At 39.3% G+C, this 20,406-nt stretch overlaps 3 protein-coding genes across 3 annotated transcripts; all 3 read right to left on the bottom strand.

The window, feature by feature from the left end:
* Positions 1 to 160: 160 nt before the first annotated feature.
* LOC100686193 (keratin-associated protein 4-12-like) lies at positions 161 to 1,048 on the bottom strand. The gene has a single exon (XM_038546127.1). It carries the CDS (start codon positions 1,008 to 1,010, stop codon positions 468 to 470), a length of 543 nt encoding a protein of 180 aa, XP_038402055.1. The 5' UTR covers positions 1,011 to 1,048; the 3' UTR covers positions 161 to 467.
* A 6,427-nt stretch (positions 1,049 to 7,475) lies between these two features.
* Positions 7,476 to 8,490, bottom strand: LOC100686048 (keratin-associated protein 4-11-like). The gene has a single exon (XM_038546125.1). The coding sequence runs from the start codon at positions 8,447 to 8,449 to the stop codon at positions 7,880 to 7,882; it is 570 nt and encodes a 189-aa protein (XP_038402053.1). The 5' UTR covers positions 8,450 to 8,490; the 3' UTR covers positions 7,476 to 7,879.
* A 7,482-nt stretch (positions 8,491 to 15,972) lies between these two features.
* On the bottom strand, positions 15,973 to 17,008 carry LOC490994 (keratin associated protein 4-12-like). Its single transcript, XM_038546124.1, has one exon. It carries the CDS (start codon positions 16,965 to 16,967, stop codon positions 16,287 to 16,289), a length of 681 nt encoding a protein of 226 aa, XP_038402052.1. The 5' UTR covers positions 16,968 to 17,008; the 3' UTR covers positions 15,973 to 16,286.
* Between the last annotated feature and the right edge of the window lie 3,398 nt (positions 17,009 to 20,406).

Genomic DNA, 20,406 nt, shown 5'->3' with positions numbered 1-20,406 from the left:
AGCCCATGAAATAAGAAGGCATGTAGGAAAGAATCAGGCAGTGAATAATAGAACCTGACTTTTATTGAGAAGTGACATGTGTATATCCTGCAGGTGTAAGTTAAATATACTTGCCTACAAGCTGAAGACAAAATCTTAAGGGAGCAACAATCACACTGAATTGTTAATGCAAGGAAGTGTAACTTTATTTTGGTACAAAAATATATCAGGTTACAGAAAAGGCCTAGGAAAGGGAAGTTGGGAGAATGAGTTCACCAATTGTCAGGTTGAAGGGTAAAATCTGTTTCTGGATAAGTGCTCTGGACCATATCCATCTTGTTTGACAGCATGACTGGTTCCTCAATGGAATCAGGGCTCAATTCAGTTGAGGAACATCTTTTCTGCTCCATGTGTCCTAATAGCACAAAAGAATGGTCTACATCTGTGGGGCAGAGGTAAACAGAGGTGGTGGTCACAGGGCAGGGGGCTCAGCAGCAAGAGGAGGCACAGCACATGGGACGGGGGCAGGTGGAGATGACACAGGTGGGGCGATAGCAGGTAGTGTGGCAGGAGACCCGGCCACAGACTGGGCGCAGGCAGCAGGAGGGGCAGCAGGAGGGGCGGCAGCAGCTAGAGCCACAGGAGCTGGAGCCACAGCAGGAGGGGCGGCAGCAGCTAGAGATGCAGCAGCTGGGCCTGCAGCAGCTGGAGCCACAGCAGCTGGAACTGGAGCAGGAGGGGCGGCAGCAGCTGGACACACAGCAGCTGGGGCGGCAGCAGGTGGTCCTGCAGCAGGTGGTCTGGCAGCAGGAGGGGCGGCAGCAGCTAGAGATGCAGCAGCTGGGCCTGCAGCAGCTGGAGCCACAGCAGCTGGAACTAGAGCAGGAGGGGCGGCAGCAGCTGGACACACAGCAGCTGGGGCGGCAGCAGGTGGTCCTGCAGCAGGTGGTCTGGCAGCAGGAGGGGCGGCAGCAGGTCTCCTCGCCACAGCCCTGGTCAGAGCAGACGGAGCCACAACAGGAGTTGACCATGGTGTCAGAGGGTGGAGGTTCTGATACTAGTAAGAGAGTGAGCTTAGTGAATTTGAAAATCCCTCTATGGCTTGTCCTCTTTTATACTCTGTTGAGGCTATTATGTCCTTATTCTGGGCCATTTCCTACTTGTTGTTTTTTCCTTTTCCTAAAGAAATATTAGTCATTAAATTAGATCACTGTGTTTTTCTAGTTAATTATTTTTAAATAAAGAAAAATGAGATTTCCTTTTTCTGGTGTGTTAAGATTTCCAATTTGGCCTTTCTCAGAATTGTCTTTTCTATTTTCTTTATCAAAAGGACCCATCACATGGGTTCAATCATTGATGTTTTCCTATGATCTGTATATCCTACCATGATGTTGTTTGGACAAATTATTCACATGATATCAAAGTCTCTTTTGATGTCAAAAGAGAGGTATAATTATAGTAGGGAATAGAGAAAAGTTCATTTTTATGAGTTACCTGTGGGCTATGAGGAAGACAGACCCTATGTGTGAGTCACAAATACTCATTAGGGAATACAATCTGGCTGTCTCAAAGTATGTGCTAAGTATCACTTCCTGTGTTCAGTTTGGAACCGTTACCAATGACTCATTGTTTGTAAATATTGAAAGGGATCTGGTGCCTCTTTGAAGGGATTCTCACTGGCCCCACATGGGACAACTTGAATAGCAAAACAAATAATGGTAGTGATGGATTTTAACCCATTAAAAAAAAGAATCCATGAGTCCATATTGAGACTAATTAAAGAAATGAAAAAGAAAGATGAGAAAGTTATCTATGGTAGTAGAATGTCAACCAATTAATGTAGAAGGAAAACTGAGTTTCAAAATCACCATTTACAAACCTCATAATAAAACTTACATTCAAGTAAATATCATCAATGGATGCTACAACTAATAGGTGAAAGTTTGTTGGGGGGCAGGATATTTGCACACTTTTAAAGTATTTTCTAATCAGTTATTTATTTCAAAGGGAAAAATGCTAACTTTACTCTGAAGAAACTTGAGAACAAAACCTTAACCATGAGATCAAAGTTAGCATCATTAATAATGGGACCAATGGACATGTATCTCCCTAAGTGACACACTGAAAGGACACATCACTTATGTAGTATTCCTGTCAACATGCATCACCCAAATCAAATTATGAGGGAATTTAGACAAACAAATACTAAGGAATATACTACGTTATGACTTCTCTTTAAAAATGTCAAAATCAACAAATATAAAGACAAACCAAGGAAGTGTTTCAGATTTAAGGAGACTAAAGAGACATAATATCTAAATACAATTCATGAATATGGATAAAAATTTCTCTATCAGACTGTCTTGATATGAATGGAAACATGCAGATATTAATTGTATGTTAGAGGATAGTAATGCATCAACATTTAATTTAATTGGTATGTGTACTTACTCTAGTTATGCAGGAAAATGTCCTTAGTCTAAGTTTATGTATCTATATTTAAATTTTTGTGTCTCTATCTGTATTTTGTCATATCTACTAACCTACCTACCTATACCTGTCTATTGGAGAGAAACAAAATGTGGCAAAATATTGAATCTAGATGAAGGCTATATGGTATAAGTGAGTTCTTCATATTACTATTCTGTAAGTTTGACATTTTTTTCAAAAATAAAAGTTAAAAAATACCAGAAAGGATTAGGATTGAAAGAATCTATCAGCAGTGATAGTATATTAAAAGGGAGTCATTCATGCATATTTCTAACTATTGTAGTAAATCTTTCATTTTCTCGGGGACCTGAAAATATGTAACTTTTGGCGACATGGCTGATAGAGTGGTACAAACAAATAGAAATAATTGAAAAATATTTTAATGACCTGGCTGAGCTTGAAAAAAGAAAAGAAAAACTCTCATTTTCTAGAAATGAAGAGAGAACTCAAATTGTTAACAGTAGCTGATGTTCTAGGGCCTTTGGAGTTTGTTGGTGTCTAGTTATAGGCTCTCGGAATTGGACACTGGTAGTTAAAACCCAGACAGGTGCAAGAAATGGAACCTCAAGCTGTCACAATGCAGGATCCAAGAAGGGAGAAGTTTTTAAAAGAGTTTGCATGTCTAAAGTGGCACCCAATAAGGTGCCAATAAGGCAAACCTCAGTCTGCCCCTAAGGGATTGTACATGATAATCAAGGCTCCTGGGAGCAAATAAGCCACAGCAACACTGGTAAGCTTTCTAAAATTTCTTTCTAAAATTTATGCTATATGCATACTGAAGGAATTTCAAGGTGTGAAATCATTAGAAAATAGCGAATGTCCTTGGAATCATCAGAGACAAAAGCAAAAATCAGAGTATACAGAAATAACTCCTATAAAAGGAAAACTCAAAGAAGCACTAGCAACAAGGAAAATAAACCACACATAGGTTACGGGTTTACATGTCCACAGGGGAAAATGCTATAAAATAAATGAGAGAATAATCTACCATGAGTGGCAGAGTAGATACAAGAAAAGAAAATGTAACCTCAAGAACTGAGGTAATAGAAAATTCTGAAGATTATAAATAAGTTGGAGTTCAAAGAGGCTCTTGAATCTGTGGCTTGAAATTTCCATCACTTTTGTTTAAATTGCCCATCAAGTATCTCTCTCTCTTTTTTTTTTTTTAAGATTTTATTTATTTATTCATGAGAGGCAGAGAGAGAGGCAAAGACATAGGCAGAAGGAGAAACAGGCTCCTCACAGGGAGCCCAATGCAGGACTCAATCCTGGAACCCCAGGATCATGCCCTGAGCCAAAGGCAGATGCTCAACCCCTGAGCCACCCAGGCATCCCAGGTATCTCTTTGTTTATAGCTCCTGCCATGTTCTCTTTTCCTGGGACTCAAATTTGTATGTACATTTCATCTTTTTTTTTTTTTAAGATTTATTTATTTGACAGAGAGAGACAGTGTGTGAGCACAAGCAGGGAGAGTGTCAGGCAGAGGGTGAAGCAGGCTCCCTGGATGTGGGGCTTGATCCCAGGACCCTGGGATCATTACCTGAGCTGAAGGCAGAGGCTCATCTGACTGAGCCACCCAGGCGCCCCAACATTTGATCTTTCAGTTTGTTCCATGTGTGTGTCACGCTCTTGTCTATATATATATATTTTTTTTTTAACTTTGTGGCTATTTTCTACTTCCAATGTGCTCTTTCTATCTTCTGTCCAATCCGCTAAACCCATTTATTGAGTTCTGAATTTCAGGTTTTGAGTTTTTCAGTTCTAGGATCTTCACTAGACTTCTGTTTTCATTTTTGTTTTTACATATTCTGGTTCTCTGATGAAATTTGCCATTTTTCATCGATTACTTTAAACATAATTAATAGTAGTTATTTTAAAGTTTGGGGGATCCCTGGAAGGCTCAGCGGTTTAGTGCCTGCCTTCGGCCCAGGGCGTGGTCCTGGAGTCCCGGGATGGAGTCCCACATCGGGCTCCCTGCATGGAGCCTGCCTCTCTCTGCCTGTGTCTCTGCCTCTCTCTCTCTCTCTTTGTATCTCTCATGAATAAATAAATAAAATCTTTAAAAAAATAAAGTTAGTTTCAATACTTTTATATGGAACATCTTTGAATCAATTTCTACTGTCTTTTCCTTGTTTTTAGTGATTTGGTCCTTCTTTTTCTTCTGGTGTATCCTGTAATTTTGTAAATTGAATATCATACATTATATATTAAAAAAACTAGGGAAGCTCGAGGTGATTTTATCTTCCACCTTAAATGTTTTAATTTTCTTCTTAGACTATGGGACACTCAATCCTGATTCATAGATCAATTCCCAGTGCTTAAAATCAATTGTTCTCTTAATTTTATCAAGTCCTTACCGTTATCCCCCTTGAGAGGTTGGTCTGATACCAGCTACTTTGTCATAGCTGGATGTGGAATTCTGCCCTTTGATTTTTTTCAACTTTGTTTCAAGTTGCCACTCTCTTTTGGACACTGCACTCTGTTCCTTGCCTCTTCTCTGACTATTCCTTGCTAGTGCCTGTGCTAGTGCCTGCGCTTGCTCTTGCTCTTCCTTGAAATTTCCCATAGCTCAGGTCATAGATGTCTTCTATGTAGATACTTAACTTCCTATGACTCAGGAAAACACCTACAGCTCTACAGCATTGAAACCCATTTTGGATTTGTAAGCACCTGTTTTACATACTGTAGTTGGGGATCCCTGGGTGGCTCAGTGGTTTAGCATCTGCCTTCAGCTCAGGGCGTGATCCTGGAGTCCCAGGATCAAATCCCACATCAGGCTCCCTGCATGGAGCCTGCTTATCCCTCTTTCTCTCTCTCTCTCTTTCTCTCTCTCTCTCTCTTTCTCTCTCTCTCTCTCTCTGTCTCTCATGAACAAATAAATAAAATCTTAAAAAAAAAAAGAATACATACTGGATTTGGCAGCCTCTATGATGACTGCTGGTGATCTCTGTCTCCTGGCACTCATGTCCTTATGTAATTCCTGTCCCTTGAGTATGAGCCATACATGGTGATTCATTTGGAAAATAATAAAATACAGTAGTACTGAGAATATGTCACTTTCAAGATTAGGTTATTATAAGATGTGGCTTTCATCATGTGTTTTCTTTCTACTTCTCTCACCTTCTTAGATTACTTGGTCTGAAGGGAGCCAGATGGCGTGTTGCATGAATAGCCCATATGGTAAGAAACTGAAGCTTCCTGCCAGCAGCCACGTGAGTGAACTTGGAAGTGGCTTTTTATACCCTCACATGAATGTAGCCTTGTCAACAGACTTACAGGCAATCTCAGGAGAGACCCTGACTTGCCACTTTTGGATTGCTAACCCTCAGAAGGTGTGTGAGATAATAAATGGTTGTTGTTTTAAGCTGCCAAATTTTGGGATAACTTGTTACACAACAAGTGTAGATAATATGCATACCAATTCCATGTGTATGAAATTCTCCTAGATTTTCCTTAAAGACAATCATTTGCAAATAATGACAGGATTGTTTTGTTGTTGTTATTGCTTTCTTTCCAATTCTTCCACTTATATTCTTTTTCTTTAAATTTTTATTATGAAAGAAAAGGTACTGATAGAGCTTCTCCCCCTCAAAAAAAAAAAAAAAAACCAAAAGTTTTTATACTCAAGCCAACTGAGGGTGCAACTAATTCTTATCTACCATCTTAGATCTATCAGGAGTTGTGTGCTTTAACTGGGGTTGAGAAATAATGTCCCTAGGCAAGTTAAATTAATTGATGGAGTTAAATACAATCATGAGTCAGTACCACTGTATTACCTATTAGCTCTGCAACTCTCAGAATATGCATTTAGTAAAAAGCTTGCTAAATGTTTCTCCTACTTTCACTAGCATGAATTCATCAGAAATTTATTTGTACTTTTTTACTGCGAGAGAATCCATAGGGACTTGGGAGTATTCTGGGCTTACTAAGAACCAAACTAGTGCATTAATTGGTTTCTTGTCAGTCCCACACTCCTCATAGAATTTGTTGACAAAGTGCTCCTAAACATGGCTGTAAGTATACATCCCAGAAAAAATCATTAAGATAGAGAAATATTAAAATTTGAGTACTTTCCATTTTCTTTTTTTTTAATAATAAATTTATTTTTTATTGGTGTTCAATTTGCCAACATACAGAATAACACCCAGTGCTCATCCCGTCAAGTGCCCCCCTCAGTGCCCGTCACCCATTCACCCCCACCCCCCGCCCTCCTCCCCTTCCACCACCCCTAGTTCGTTTCCCAGAGTTAGGAGTTATCCCCCAGTTACTCAGGGAGATTGATTTTCCCAAAAGATCATTGTTTTGTTATTAATGGATGAAGATGAAGTTAGAGAAGCTGAGAAAGCAATAACTTGGATTACATGGCAGATGGATAGACCATAAGGAGGACCCCCTGGTTTTTTATGAAAACCAGACAAGGGAAGAACACTGGAGATGGGGCAAGGAAGGGAGGAAGAGAGAAGAAAGGAACAGAGGGAGGAGACATCTCAGAGGAGTGGAATTGTAGGGCAAAGTAGGTTCTCAGAAATATTGAAGAAAGGCTTGCTGTGGCATATAACCCTTCTCCATGGCCCTAAATTTTTTACATAAAAATCTTTATGATTCTTCAGTCTTTTGGACATCCTAAATATTGTTATTTCTGGGTTGGCTGGTTTGTTTTTCTTTTTTTTATTTATTTATTTTTTAATTTTTATTTATGATAGTCACAGAGAGAGAGAGAGAGAGGCAGAGACACAGGCAGAGGGAGAAGCAGGCTCCATGCACCGGGAGCCCGATGTGGGATTCGATCCCGGGTCTCCAGGATCGCGCCCTGGGCCAAAGGCAGGCGCCAAACTGCTGCGCCACCCAGGGATCCCGGCTGGTTTGCTTTTAATGTCATACTCCATATTGGGATTTTTCTGAATGTGAGAGCAGGGACTTGAAAGCCTGATTCAGTGGCATTTTGGCTATACTTTCTCAGGAAATGAGGACAATCAGTGCAAAGCAGCAGACACAAGAGCATGGTATTTCTAGGCCAGGAAAGTGGAACTTTATTCAGAAGCAGCAACAAGATTCAGAAACATTCCTGTAACAGGAAATACAGACTTTTGGATCTGAGGCTGTAACAGCAGTGTCCCTGTGGGCCCTGCAGGAATTTCTGTGTTTGGGACAGAGTGACTTGGCACCCAGAAATCAAAAGGTCAGATGTAGAATTTGGGCAATTCTAGTAATTTCTTCTATGAATATCATCTAATTTCATACTCTGAGTCCACCTGAGGAAATGGTCAACAAAGGTGAGAGTTTGGCCTGAGGCTGGGGTGTGGGCATACAGTTGTTGGGAATGGCCACCCCTAAGGCATCCACATGGTATATAGAGTCTGCTGCTATGATGAACCCAATGAAGGGGAGAGGGTAGGTTCAGGGAAAGGTCTCAGCAGCAGGAAGAAGCACAGCACATGGGACGGGGGCAGGTGGAGATAACACAGGTGGGGCGATAGCAAGTGGTGTGGCAGGAGACCTGGCCACAGATTGGGCGCAGACAGCAGGAGGGGCAGCAGCAGGAGGGGCGGCAGCAGCTAGAGCCACAGGAGCTGGAGCCACAGCAGGAGGGGCGGCAGCAGCTAGAGATGCAGCAGCTGGGCCTGCAGCAGCTGGAGCCACAGCAGCTGGAACTAGAGCAGGAGGGGCGGCAGCAGCTGGACACACAGCAGCTGGGGCGGCAGCAAGTGGTCCTGCAGCAGGTGGTCTGGCAGCAAGTGGGGCGGCAGCAGCTGGACACACAGCAGCTGGGCCTGCAGCAGCTAGAGCCACAGCAGCTGGAACTAGAGCAGGAGGGGCGGCAGCAACTGGAGATGCAGCAGCTGGGACGGCAGCAGGTGGTCTGGCAGCAGCTGGGGCGGCAACAGCTGGAGCCAGAGCAGGAGGGGCAGCAGCAGGTCTCCTGGCAGAGGCCATGGCCGCAGCCCTGGTCAGAGCAGACAGAGCCACAAGAACTAACCATGGTGTCAGAGAGTGGAAGTCGTGGATGGGTTTCCAAGAGAGTGAGGGTCTTGAGTTTGGAAGTCTCCTTGCCACAATGGCCCCTTTATACCCTGCTGAAGGATTTCTGTTTCCTTCTTTTTGTTTATATGACTACAAATGCAATTAGTAAATCATTATGTTTTTCTAATAAAAACTCCCAATGTATAGAAAATAGTTATTTCCTCTTTCTCAAGTTCCCCAGGGTTCTCATGTGAATCACTTCTTATTTCTTCCTTTGTTTGCAGTGTCACAAGACTTTAAATCTCAGCGTATCATGTGACACAAGCAAATCCCTGTCTCTTCTGTTTCTCACCCTGACATGATTCTGGAAGAGCTTCTGACGGAGTAGGATCTCTCATGGAAAATTCATGTTTCAATAGATGGAATGCTGGTAGGAAAAAAAGAAAGTAAGCTCCTTCTTTTTGAGTTTAAGAAGTGAGGAGACTTATGATTCATTGTGTGTATTGTGATGGTCATTGGGTTAATGAAATTCCTACAGCATTCCAAGCTGTGCTATTTCTCATCACTCTGTTGTACTTTGAAACAGTTAGTAGCAACTCAGAGTTTTTAAATAGCAAAGAGTCATCTGGGACTGATCGCTATTGATCTTTAGAAATGTCCTCTGGGTTGGGCTAAACGGGCTGATAGTTTTTGATCTGTCTTTTGAAATATAATATACCGTGGTTATACTTTATGGCCATTTTATTAAAATTTTTTTCAAATATTCTAAGCTGAAATATTTGCCAGTTTTTTTTTGTGGTTATGATTTATGTTTAAGATTTTCTTGGAAGCAAAAAAAAAAGATTTTCGTGGAAGCATTATGGGGAATATAAATGATATTTATGACCTTATATGTACTTACATAGTAATTATATCCACAAAGAGTTTTATAATCAAGGCCACATCTGGTTATGATCCTAAGTAAGGGGTATTCTTCAGAGCCACAGGTGTTCAGAGAAAAAGAATATTCAAGGCAAAAACAAGTTACATTCATGATAGTCTCTCTTCCTGCAAAGTCTCTGATGAGCTCAAGGTTCTCCTTTTTTTCCCATTGAGTTATCTTATCCATAGATATTTGGACAAGATATCTTTTCACATTGAGTTCAAATGCTACCTTCCTCCTATATCTTCCTTGGCACAACACCAAGTAAAGTCTTTTCTCCATTACACTTCCATTTATGCTTTGTACATGCATTGGTTCCATCATATCATTTTCTACCAGAAATGCATTTATGAATCTGGTTCCCTCTAGAATATAAACCCCATTAGGGCAAGGACTATGCTTTACTCATCTTTGCATCCCTAGGACCTGCAATTGAATGATTTTTGATAAAGGAGATCTATGTTTAATGAGTGCAGATGTTGCCTCAGCCATCAAAGGAGACACATTGACCTTTTGTTGTTCAAGAGAAAGGACAACAGTTGAGATTGGGCATAACTATGGCTTGTGATGATGAATGGGAAATGTCTGGAAGGTTTACTTTAAGAAGTAGTGAAAGATAGGGATGCCTGGGTGGCTCAGCAGTTGAATGTCTGTCTGCCTTTGGCTCAGGTTGTGATCCTGGGGTCCTGGGATCGAGTTCTACTACCAGCAGGGAGCCTGCTTCTCCCTCTGCCCATGTCTCTCTCTCTTTGTCTCTCACGAATAAATAAGTAAAATCTTAAAAAAAAAAAAAAAGAAATGAGAGATAAATTGAAATTGCTAGAATGAGAGAGAGGTTGTGTATATCCTTAAACTTCAGAAGAAATGGTGGGATCTATTAAAAGCTATTAGGCAGGAATGTAATATATATGCCATATATAATTTATTTTAACTTTTGATTTGCCTTTAGAAATGCCAAAATACACTTGGCTTTCTCGAGAGAGACACTGTTTCAATGTTGAAGTGGAGCAAGGTGATAGATGTCTTCATAGCATCACGTGATGGTAATGAGTATAACAGAGTTACTTCAAAGAAAGAATCCACAAATGCTTGAACCAAATTGAAAATAGAGGTATAAGGGAGATTTTTCATAAAATCTATAAAACATACTCCTTCCATATTTATGTATTTTATAATTCTCCTTGTATATAATTTATGCCCTTTCCTCCTAAAAGCCAGTAATATAAAGTTTTAAGAGATAAGTAAATCAGAAAGGATTTATGTGCTAGATAAAAGAAGAACTGAAGCCATTTAGAAATAAAGAAGAGATATTTGGCATAATTATGCACTAAATATACCTGTTCTTTTCAGCACCCTACACAAAATGAAAACACCATAGATTATGAAATTCCTGTGCTTCCTTCCTTCCTCCTCCAAGCTCTGAGTATTGCCTGCTGAGCACTTTGCTGGATACTCCAATAACAACAAGCATGTCATGCAGTTTTTCCAGTGCTTTACATAGATAAGCACATTTGCCAGTCCCAACAACCCAGTGCAATAAGTTTCACTATAATCTCCCCCTTATAGATGAGGAGACTAAGACACAGGGAGAATTAAAACCAATAAATAGGAAGCAGTGATTTGTTTCCAGCCAACCCAGCACTGGAGTCTACATTGTACATACTGACTGTCTCTCTGAAAAGTCAGATGGGAAAGAAATTGTCTTACCCTCATGTTGCTCTAGGTTATTAATGCACTCTGCATTATAACATATAAATAAGCATGAAACATAGATAGAATCATTCGAAACCCCATTGTCAGCAAATATCTAGGGACATGTATTTTGGGGAATTCCAAATTTCTTTTCATGGTCCTAAGAGCTCCCTGATGTTCACTATTCATATAATATTTTTCTATTTGTTTTTGGAGTTAGCTATGACCATTGTATATTTTTCTTAAATAATCAAACTAAAATCTGTAGTTCCTTCCAAGTGATGTTATTTATATTGTAATAAAGGTGAACATATAATACTTAAACAATTCTCTTAGAATTTACCTTTATGCCCCAAACATGCTTGCTTATTATTTAATTATTCTTTTAGACAGTAGAAAAGTGCATACCCAGGAAAGCTGCCTCAAACAAGGTAGCTGAACTATGATTTGATGCCACTGTGGTACTTACCATTTTCACCAAGGGGCTGGAAAACTTCCCTATCCCCAGGTCTTCCCACTGTTTGAATCAGTCCTCTAGTCATACCCACTGAGCTGGGCTGTGGGTTGCAGCTCTGCATCCACCCCTCTATCCATATGAGCTTTGACAAGACCAGCATTACTAAGACATGAAAAAAACCCCACATTTCTCCTTTGGAAAGAGTGTAGGAAAAGTTAAATGTTGCCTAGCATTGCCTTGGATATGGAAGAAGTCGAGGGTGAAAACAAAATAAAAGTCTCTGGTGAACGTTTTTATATTTTAAAGTTTAATTTAAACATTTTGGATACATTTTTTTACATGTATTCCTCCCAACTTTCTTCATAGTCATTAGATTCCCCACTTGAAGGAAACCAGAGCTTCCAGTTTTTGTTACTCATTCTGAAAATATTTAACACATAAGAAACAAATAAGAATATTTATTCATTTATTTATTTCATTTATATAAATGGTAGTGCACCAGTCTTGGTTCTCCTGCTTTGCTTTTTCATATGAAGCATTCAGATAGTATATACACCACTTTGCCATTCTTTTTCTTCTACAGTAGCATTGTATTCCATTTATGAAGGTATCATAATTTATTGAACCAGTCTTCTGCTATTGGATATTTAGTTTGCTTTTTAGTCTTTTGAGATTATGTACAATGCTGCAGTGAATAAGCCTGCTCTTACATAATTTCACATGTGTGGGTGTTTTATGTAGAATAAATTCCTAGGGAAATAGAATAGTGGATCAAAGAGTATACACTTGTTTATAATATTTGTTAGATAATGCCAACTACACTTTTCATAGAGATTTACCAATTCACACATCTACCAGCAATGTGTGAATGTTTTGTCTTTACCCATTTTTATTAATACAATGATACATAAGATACACAAATACATAGATACATATATAGAGAGATCTATATTTATGTATGTGGACATCTGTCTATCTCTCATCAACTTGGTCCGTATGATAGGTGAAAAAGTTTCTCTAGGTCAATTTTTTTCTTTTTCAAATTTTTATTAAAATTCCAGTTAGCTAATATATAGTTAATATTGGTTTCAGGAATAGACTTTAGTGATTCATCACTTACATATAAAACTCAGTGCTCATCACAATAAGTGCCCTCCTAAATACCCATCACCTATTTTAGCCCACCCTGCATCCATCACCTCACTCTTTGTGATTTTAATTTGCATTTCCCTTATTATAAGTCAGATTGAGCAGCTCTTCAGATGTTTAAGGCTATTGGTATTTCCTTTTCTATAAGTAAAATTATAGGAATTATATAGAAAAAAATTATAGAAAATTTTCTATATTGTCTATAATTCATGTTTTTCTACTATGTTCAGCCTTTATATGTTGTTTTTTGCAGGAACTCTTTATATAAACATAATAGACTAAAAGTTAGCCTTTTTATGTAATATGAATTTCAGATATTTTTCCTAGTTTCTCTTTCTTCTTTGACTTCACTTATGTGATTTTTTTCTCATACAAATGTTTAATATAGCCAAATTTATTAATCTTTTCTTTTATGACTTCTGGGTTGGTATCATACTTTGAAAGACCTTTCCAGTCCTTTCCAGTTGTGATTTTGCATAAACATTGTTTCAGAATTTCTTCTGTTCAGAGTTTCAAGTTTTATATTTTCAATATTTCAAATATTTAATCAATCAGGATTACAAGATGTGAGGTTTAAATGCTTTTGAATCTGATGTGACCCTAACAATACATTCCTCCCTACTGATTTAAGATGCCGCCTTTTCATATACTAAATTTTCTTATGTATTCGAGTCTATTTCTGGACTTGCTTTTTCAAATTCATTGATGATTTTCCACTCTTGAATGCCACGATTATCAATGTAAAGTATTAACTTGTTTTTAATGGTTATCAAGTCCGAGCCAACCTCACTAGATAATGGCAATATGATAATGAACTCAAATATCCATGTAGCCAAACAGTAAATATATACTTGTTTCCCTGCCATGAGGATATAAATTACGCCTGAGAGAACCCTGAAACTGGCACAGAAAAGAACGCGTTAGACAAGTCTGGGATGGCATACCAGTCCTGCTAGGCTTGTTGTGCCTCCTATAAAGTTCTTATATATTAGTTATAACTGAAGCAACCAGAGGAAAAAGCTATTTAATTATCAGGATTCTGCTGTTAACCTCCAGGAACTGTCTCCCCACATACCAGCCAGACAGGACTGTTAAAAGTATTTGTGGGGATTACAAGTCTCCCTTCAGCTGTCTCCTTCATCAGAACAGTCATTTCTTATTGTTCTTCTGGAATTCTATATTGCTTAGAGCTTACTACCTAGGAAGGCTTGAGCAATTTCAGTGGTACCTATTTAGTAAGGCTAAATAAAACTGGATGAAGGGTAGACTTAATCCATTCTCTATTCACTGAAAATCATCCCAATTCTGTGTTTAGGTATACTCAGTGGGATCACAGAATAATCACTCAGCCATATTTTCCCATTCATAATTGTTTATACCTTGGTTTTCTCTGCCACAATATCTCTGGTATCACTTTTGAATCTTTTGGAGCACTGTAACTTTCCCTGATGGAAATTACTGTACACTGAGTGCTTGTATGTAGTAATCCTAAGAAGTTTGGCATGCTGCCCTTTGACTACTTCACCCAAATCTTTGCATAGATCTTCAGGCATTGGGTAACTGCTCCTTGCTATTATGAGCCATAGATATAGAGCTATTCCTTGTTGCTTTCCCTAAGCTCTGTCCACACTTTTATAAATAGTCCTTTTAATTCACAGATTCAGAGTTCTATCTTATTCCTACTGTGATTCAGTTCTTGTTATAAAAATAGGAAATTACAAGCCTCATATACTTCAATACTGAAAAAAAAATAGTATAAAACCTACATTCTTTGATTCAGCTCTAGCTAATAAAGCATAACGTTGAAACGGGAACCTGCATCCTATAATTAGTAGTTATTAAAGAGGAACATATGAGAGGATGAAAGATATGTTAATTCTAGTGTGTGAATAGGCAGGGCTATATTCTGCAGAACATTTCAGGGTAAGTTGAAAAGGTGAAGCTGGAAATGTCTACCAGACATTTCTCTGATATGCTAAGAATATGGTATCCAACCTGTGTTGAAATGAACCCCCTTTTATATCAACTCCTATCTGGTTTGTCTCTTATACCTTATAACTTTTTTAAAAAAATTTTTAGAAATAACCCTTAATTACATTTGTTAAATTTTGGGGAAATATAACACAGCTAATTGATAAAACTGATGTATGCACAATTTGAATTTAAAATGTTTTTACTATACAGATTATGAATCAAAACATACAGACCTTTATATTTGTATAAGCATCATAATATTATGTATATTGTGACACATTTTCTCAGCTGAGGAAGATTATTCTTACCTCAGTCTGGCTGCTGAGAAAACTGAGTCTCAAAGAAATATCCTGTGCATATTCTCTTAGGTAAAACCAGGCAAGGTGACAAAAGCCCAAAGTGAAAAAAAATCAAGAGGATGAGAAACTTCAGTAACATGAGGGTTTTCATGAGATGAAAAAATAAGAAGTTTCAGTCTAGAAATACTAAAATTTTGAGCATCTATTAATGAAAAGTTTTACATTTTGTATTGAAAAGTTGCCATGGAGTTCATAGATTTCCAGAAATCTGGGTTAGAAGGTATACTTAGTATTCTAAAAGAGAGTTTTTATCCTTAGTAAAGGAAGGAGAAAGAGGGAGGAAGGAAGGAGGAGAAAGTACTTGAGCTACAAAGAATACCTGATATTTGCACAACCAATAATGGAACATACTTGAAGTAGAAATATATCAAGTGAAATTTAGATGACTTTATGGTGTTCAACTCACTAGTGTTTTTAAAAGGGACTTTTGAGACATATACTAAAACTTAATTTTGAGTTATAGAGGACAGTGAAACAATAATGTAAACTTTCTTTGCTGTTCTAGCAAAGACAAAACTATGCTAAGATACTAACTATTCTAGTCCAGAGTAGTGTTCCAAGACAAATAACCAAAAAAAATAAAAATAAAAATAAAAAAAGAAAAGAAAGAACGAAAGAAAAAAAGAAAAGATATTTCTTGAGAGCTTACATTATGTACCCCATCCTGTGCTAACTATATTACATTATATTACACAGATTATGTCTTTGAACCTTTGAAGAACATGGTGTATTGTCCCCATTTCTCAGAGAAAGCAGACTGAGGCTTGGAGAGGTTAAGCCATTTTGTCCATGTCATACAATGAATGCCTAGTGGAGTCTTGATTCCAATATAAGTGGAACATACTCTTGAACATGTTCACTTGCATTTGAAGCAAGATGGCCTTTGGTATGAGGTGACAGACACACGTAAAGACACAGTAAAGACACGAGTGCGTGCACACACACACACATATGTTCATGCAAATCATTAACGAATCAGGAGATTTTAATATCAGGGGGAATGGCTCTTTATTGAGAATATATGAAAACAATGTCACGTAAGATCATCACAGTCAGTGTATACATAGGATGAAGATATTGCTGGCCTGAAAATAGATACATTTGGGCCTGGGTTAAAAATCATTTGACAGTTGTTTTATTAAACCTGTCATTTCCTAGAACTCAACACCAACTCTGAATGCCCAAATCAGAAGATGAGGAGTTGGCAGCTAAGAGTCCATTCCACAGTCACTGGCTGGCTTTAACGCATTTTATGTGACTTGTGAAGACATCCATATGTCAAAAAGATTATAGTCAGAGATACTCAGCAGCAGGAAGAGGCACAGCACATGGGGCGGGGGCAGGTGGAGATAACACAGGTGGGGCGATAGCAAGTGGTGTGGCAGGAGACCCGGCCACAGACTGGGCGCAGACAGCAGGAGGGGCAGCAGCAGGAGGGGCGGCAGCAGCTAGAGCCACAGGAGCTGGAGTCACAGCAGGAGGGGTGGCAGCAGCTAGAGATGCAGCAGCTGGGCCTGCAGCAGCTGGAGCCACAGCCGCTGGAACCACAGCGGGAGGGGTGGCAGCAGCTGGACACACAGCAGCTGGGGCGGCAGCAGGTGGTCCTGCAGCAGGTGGTCTGGCAGCAGGTGGGTTGGCAGCAGGTGGGGCGGCAGCAGCTGGAGCCACAGCAGCTGGAACTAGAGCAGGAGGGGCGGCAGCAGCTAGAGATGCAGCAGGAGGGGCGGCAGCAGCTGGAGCCACAGCAGCTGGAACTAGAGCAGGAGGGGCGGCAGCAGCTAGAGATGCAGCAGCTGGGCCTGCAGCAGCTGGAGCCACAGGAGCTGGAACCACAGCAGGAGGGGCGGCAGCAGCTGGACACACAGCAGCTGGGGCGGCAGCAGGTGGTCCTGCAGCAGGTGGTCTGGCAGCAGGTGGGGCGGCAGCAGGTCTCCTGGCCACAGCCCTGCTCAGAGCAGATGGAGCCACAACAGGAGTTGACCATGGTGTCAGAGGGTGGAGGTTTCTGGTGTGTTTCTAGGAGATTGAAGGTCTTGAGTTTGGAAGTCTCATCATGCCATGGCTTCTTATATACTGCCCGAACATGGTAACTTGCCAACACGTCTTCCTTATTTTTGTTTTACTAATGGTTAAGTAATTGCCAGATTATACAATAATATTTGTTTATGTAATGGTTTAAACTCATGGAACTAATTTTCTTTTCTAGATGTGATTTTATCTGGTCTGCTTTTCCTCCTGACTCACACCCCCTGGCATCTTCTGGACCAGTCTCTCCTCATGTTCCTCCACAGAGGGCTGTCATGTGATAGGTGACATTTGCAATTGCATTTTTTTTCCTGTCCCCTTCTACATCTCCTAGCAGGATGGGATTAGGGCAGTTATATTTCTGGTCATGCATTTCTTCCAATGATCAGTGGAGAAGAAATTCCATCTGCATAGTGTGGCATGTGGCATGAGACAAGAAGAAAAGGCCCTTTTTGTGGGTTATTATTGAGCAATGAGGAAGGAGACAGCTCTATATGATATGACATTGCTGATTTCTACGGCACTGGAATGGGTTTTCTTGGATGTTTCAAACTTTGGATCATGTTCTCTACTCTAAAAGCATGTCAGGCAATTATCTGTATAGTTCCTGTCACTACCATGTTCAATTGCTCATTAAGTTGTTGCTTTAATATCATATATTTATGTTGTTTTCTCCAGCTTGTCATTAGGTTCTGGAAGGCATAGCTTCATTTTTATCCCTCATCTGATTCTTAATTTAAAATATTCTTCAACGGAGCAAAAAAAAAAATGTTGAATAATCAGAATATACCTCTCCTCAGAACTTACCGCCATAGCTGGGAAATCTGTAGCACATGTTTTTTGGATCCATTTGAAATGTGAATGGATTTTAGTCAATTTAACTTCATTTAGTTACTATTTTTACTTTTCGTTTATTTAGTGATAATCTAATGTGAGCAGGCATTAAATCATCCAAAGGGCTTATTAAATATGATTGGGACAATCCTCAGAGGTTTTGACTGCAGAGTGGAGTCTGAGATTTGGCTTTTTTAAAAAAAAATTTTTGTTTATCCTTCTCCAATTAACTTACTTCACTCAGCATAATACCCTCCAGTTCTATCCACGTTGAAGCAAATGGTGGGTATTTGTCCTTTCTAATGGCTGAGTAATATTCCATTGTATATATAGACCACATCTTCTTTATCATCATATGGTTTCATTCATATGGGGAATATAAGAAATAGTGGTAGGAATTATAAGGGAAAGGAGGGAAAATGAGTGGAAAAAATTAGAGACGGTGACAAAACATGAGAGACTGCTAACTCTGGGAAACAAACAAGGAGTAGTGGAAGGGGAGGTGGGCGGGGGGGATGGGGTGACTGGGTGACGGGCACTGAGGAAGGCACTTGATGGGATGAGCACTGGGTGTTATACTATATGTTGGCAAATTGAACTTCAATTAAAAATATGTATATAAAAAATAAAGATTCTATTTATTTATTCAGGAGAGACAGAAAGAGAGAGGCAGAGACATAGACAGAGGGAGAAGCAGGCTCCCTGTGTGGAGCCTGATGTGGGACTTGATCCCAGGACCCCTGGGATAACAACCTGAACCAAAGGCAAAGAAGCTCAACCACTGAGCCACCTTAGATGCCCCAAGGTTTGGCATTTCTGACACGTATCCAGATGATGTTGATGCTGAAGGCCCAAGGACCACACTTACAGACCTGCTCCTTAAATTTCTGTTCATTCAAGCTTTGAGGAAGTACCTCTATCAGGTTCCTGCCTGTTTATAAAGCAGATTGTTGAGTGGATAATCTGAGATACACATGTTGCCAGTTATTGAGCAGTTACAGAGTTTCCTCCCCAGGAATTTACAGATTACTGTGAGGATCACATACACGCATGTGTGTGTGCATATGCTAACACACACACACACAATTGTGCAACATCAAAGGAGCTCATAGTAGTATAATTTAACTAAAAGAATGGTGTCTAAGACAAATTAGCCAAGATTACAATTTGGTAAAGACATAGATTTATTTTTAAATAAATAATTCTAGTTACTGTTTCTTATTTACTTTTTATGATTTGTTTTACGTTTTAGGTAAATTTTACATACTGTGAAATGTACATATCTTAAGCATACTATTTGATGAGTTTTGATTAACAGATGCACATCAATATAACCACCATACCTATCCAGATAGAGAATATTTTCCATTATACCAGAAAATTCCCACATGGAACTTCAGTAAAACTCCCCACCATCATAGGGGCAGCCATTGTTTTAATATTTTTTTCACTGTAGGTTTGTTTTGATCTAGAGCTTCAAAAAGATGATATATAGCATAATTTCTTTTCTGTCTTTGGGCCCATTAGCTTGGCATATGCCTGTGAGAATTGCTAATGTTGATCCATGTATCACTAGTTCTGAATGAAGAAGCTGTAGGAACAAAGTACAAAGGCTTATTGTAACTACTATCAGCCATTCCTGTTTGCCTGGGACTGAGGGGGTCCCAGAACTCAAGACTGGGTGAAAACAGAGAGGCATTGATTACCATTGGATGAGATTCTTAAATACCTTAATTAGGACCATTTGAAGACCAAGCCCCTTGCCATATTTTTGTCACAATAACTTTCTTAGCAAACACTTGATTTTCAGAGCTAGAGAACCTGAGGCATTAAACAATTCTATTGTGAGGCAACATGTCCCAAGGGGAGAGATTTTCACTTGATTTGCTGTATAGGAGATGCTGAGGGAAGAAAAATCATTAAAAAAATGTTCTTATTACCAGGGGAGAGTTTTCCATGTAAATAGAGGGAGACTAAGAAAGCCTGTTTTGCAATAGTTGCAAAGGCAGAGTACATTCTCATTATAGAGAAATATGCAGAGAATCCGTCCCTAGGCCAGTGGTTCACAAAGTTGCCTACATATTGGGATCACCGAGGAGAGATGAAAAGTCTTGATGCCTGACTTCTGCCCTCAAAAATTCTGATTTTTAACTGATCTGGTGTATGGCCTGGGCATGTGAATTTTTTTTTTCACTCCTGAGGTAATCTTAATGCATGGTTTTAGATCCAGCTCCTTAAACTGTTTTAGATCCAGCTCCTTAAACTGTCTATATGACATTAATTTGTGTAATATTAGACAATTGGGAACAGAAGTAGATGCAATATTAAAATTGGTAACATCTAATTAATAGAAAAAAATGATACTGATTTTGAACCACTAAACTTTGAGCAATTTCAGACTGAAACCTTGATAATTCTCTTTACTCTTTTAGATCTCTCATTCCAAACAAAAGTTTTACATGGATGAGAATAGGACAATGGGGCACGGGAAATTGCTAGTGATAGCACACTGGATTTTTAAAAAATGAAAAACAAAACCAACAGAGACAACACCCTATGTACTC

Source organism: Canis lupus, chromosome 9 (assembly GCF_011100685.1).
Source record: "Canis lupus familiaris isolate Mischka breed German Shepherd chromosome 9, alternate assembly UU_Cfam_GSD_1.0, whole genome shotgun sequence".
NCBI classification, from domain to species: domain Eukaryota; kingdom Metazoa; phylum Chordata; class Mammalia; order Carnivora; family Canidae; genus Canis; species Canis lupus.
Note: the sequence above shows the minus strand (reverse complement) of the source record. Positions and strands in the feature narration are given on the sequence as shown.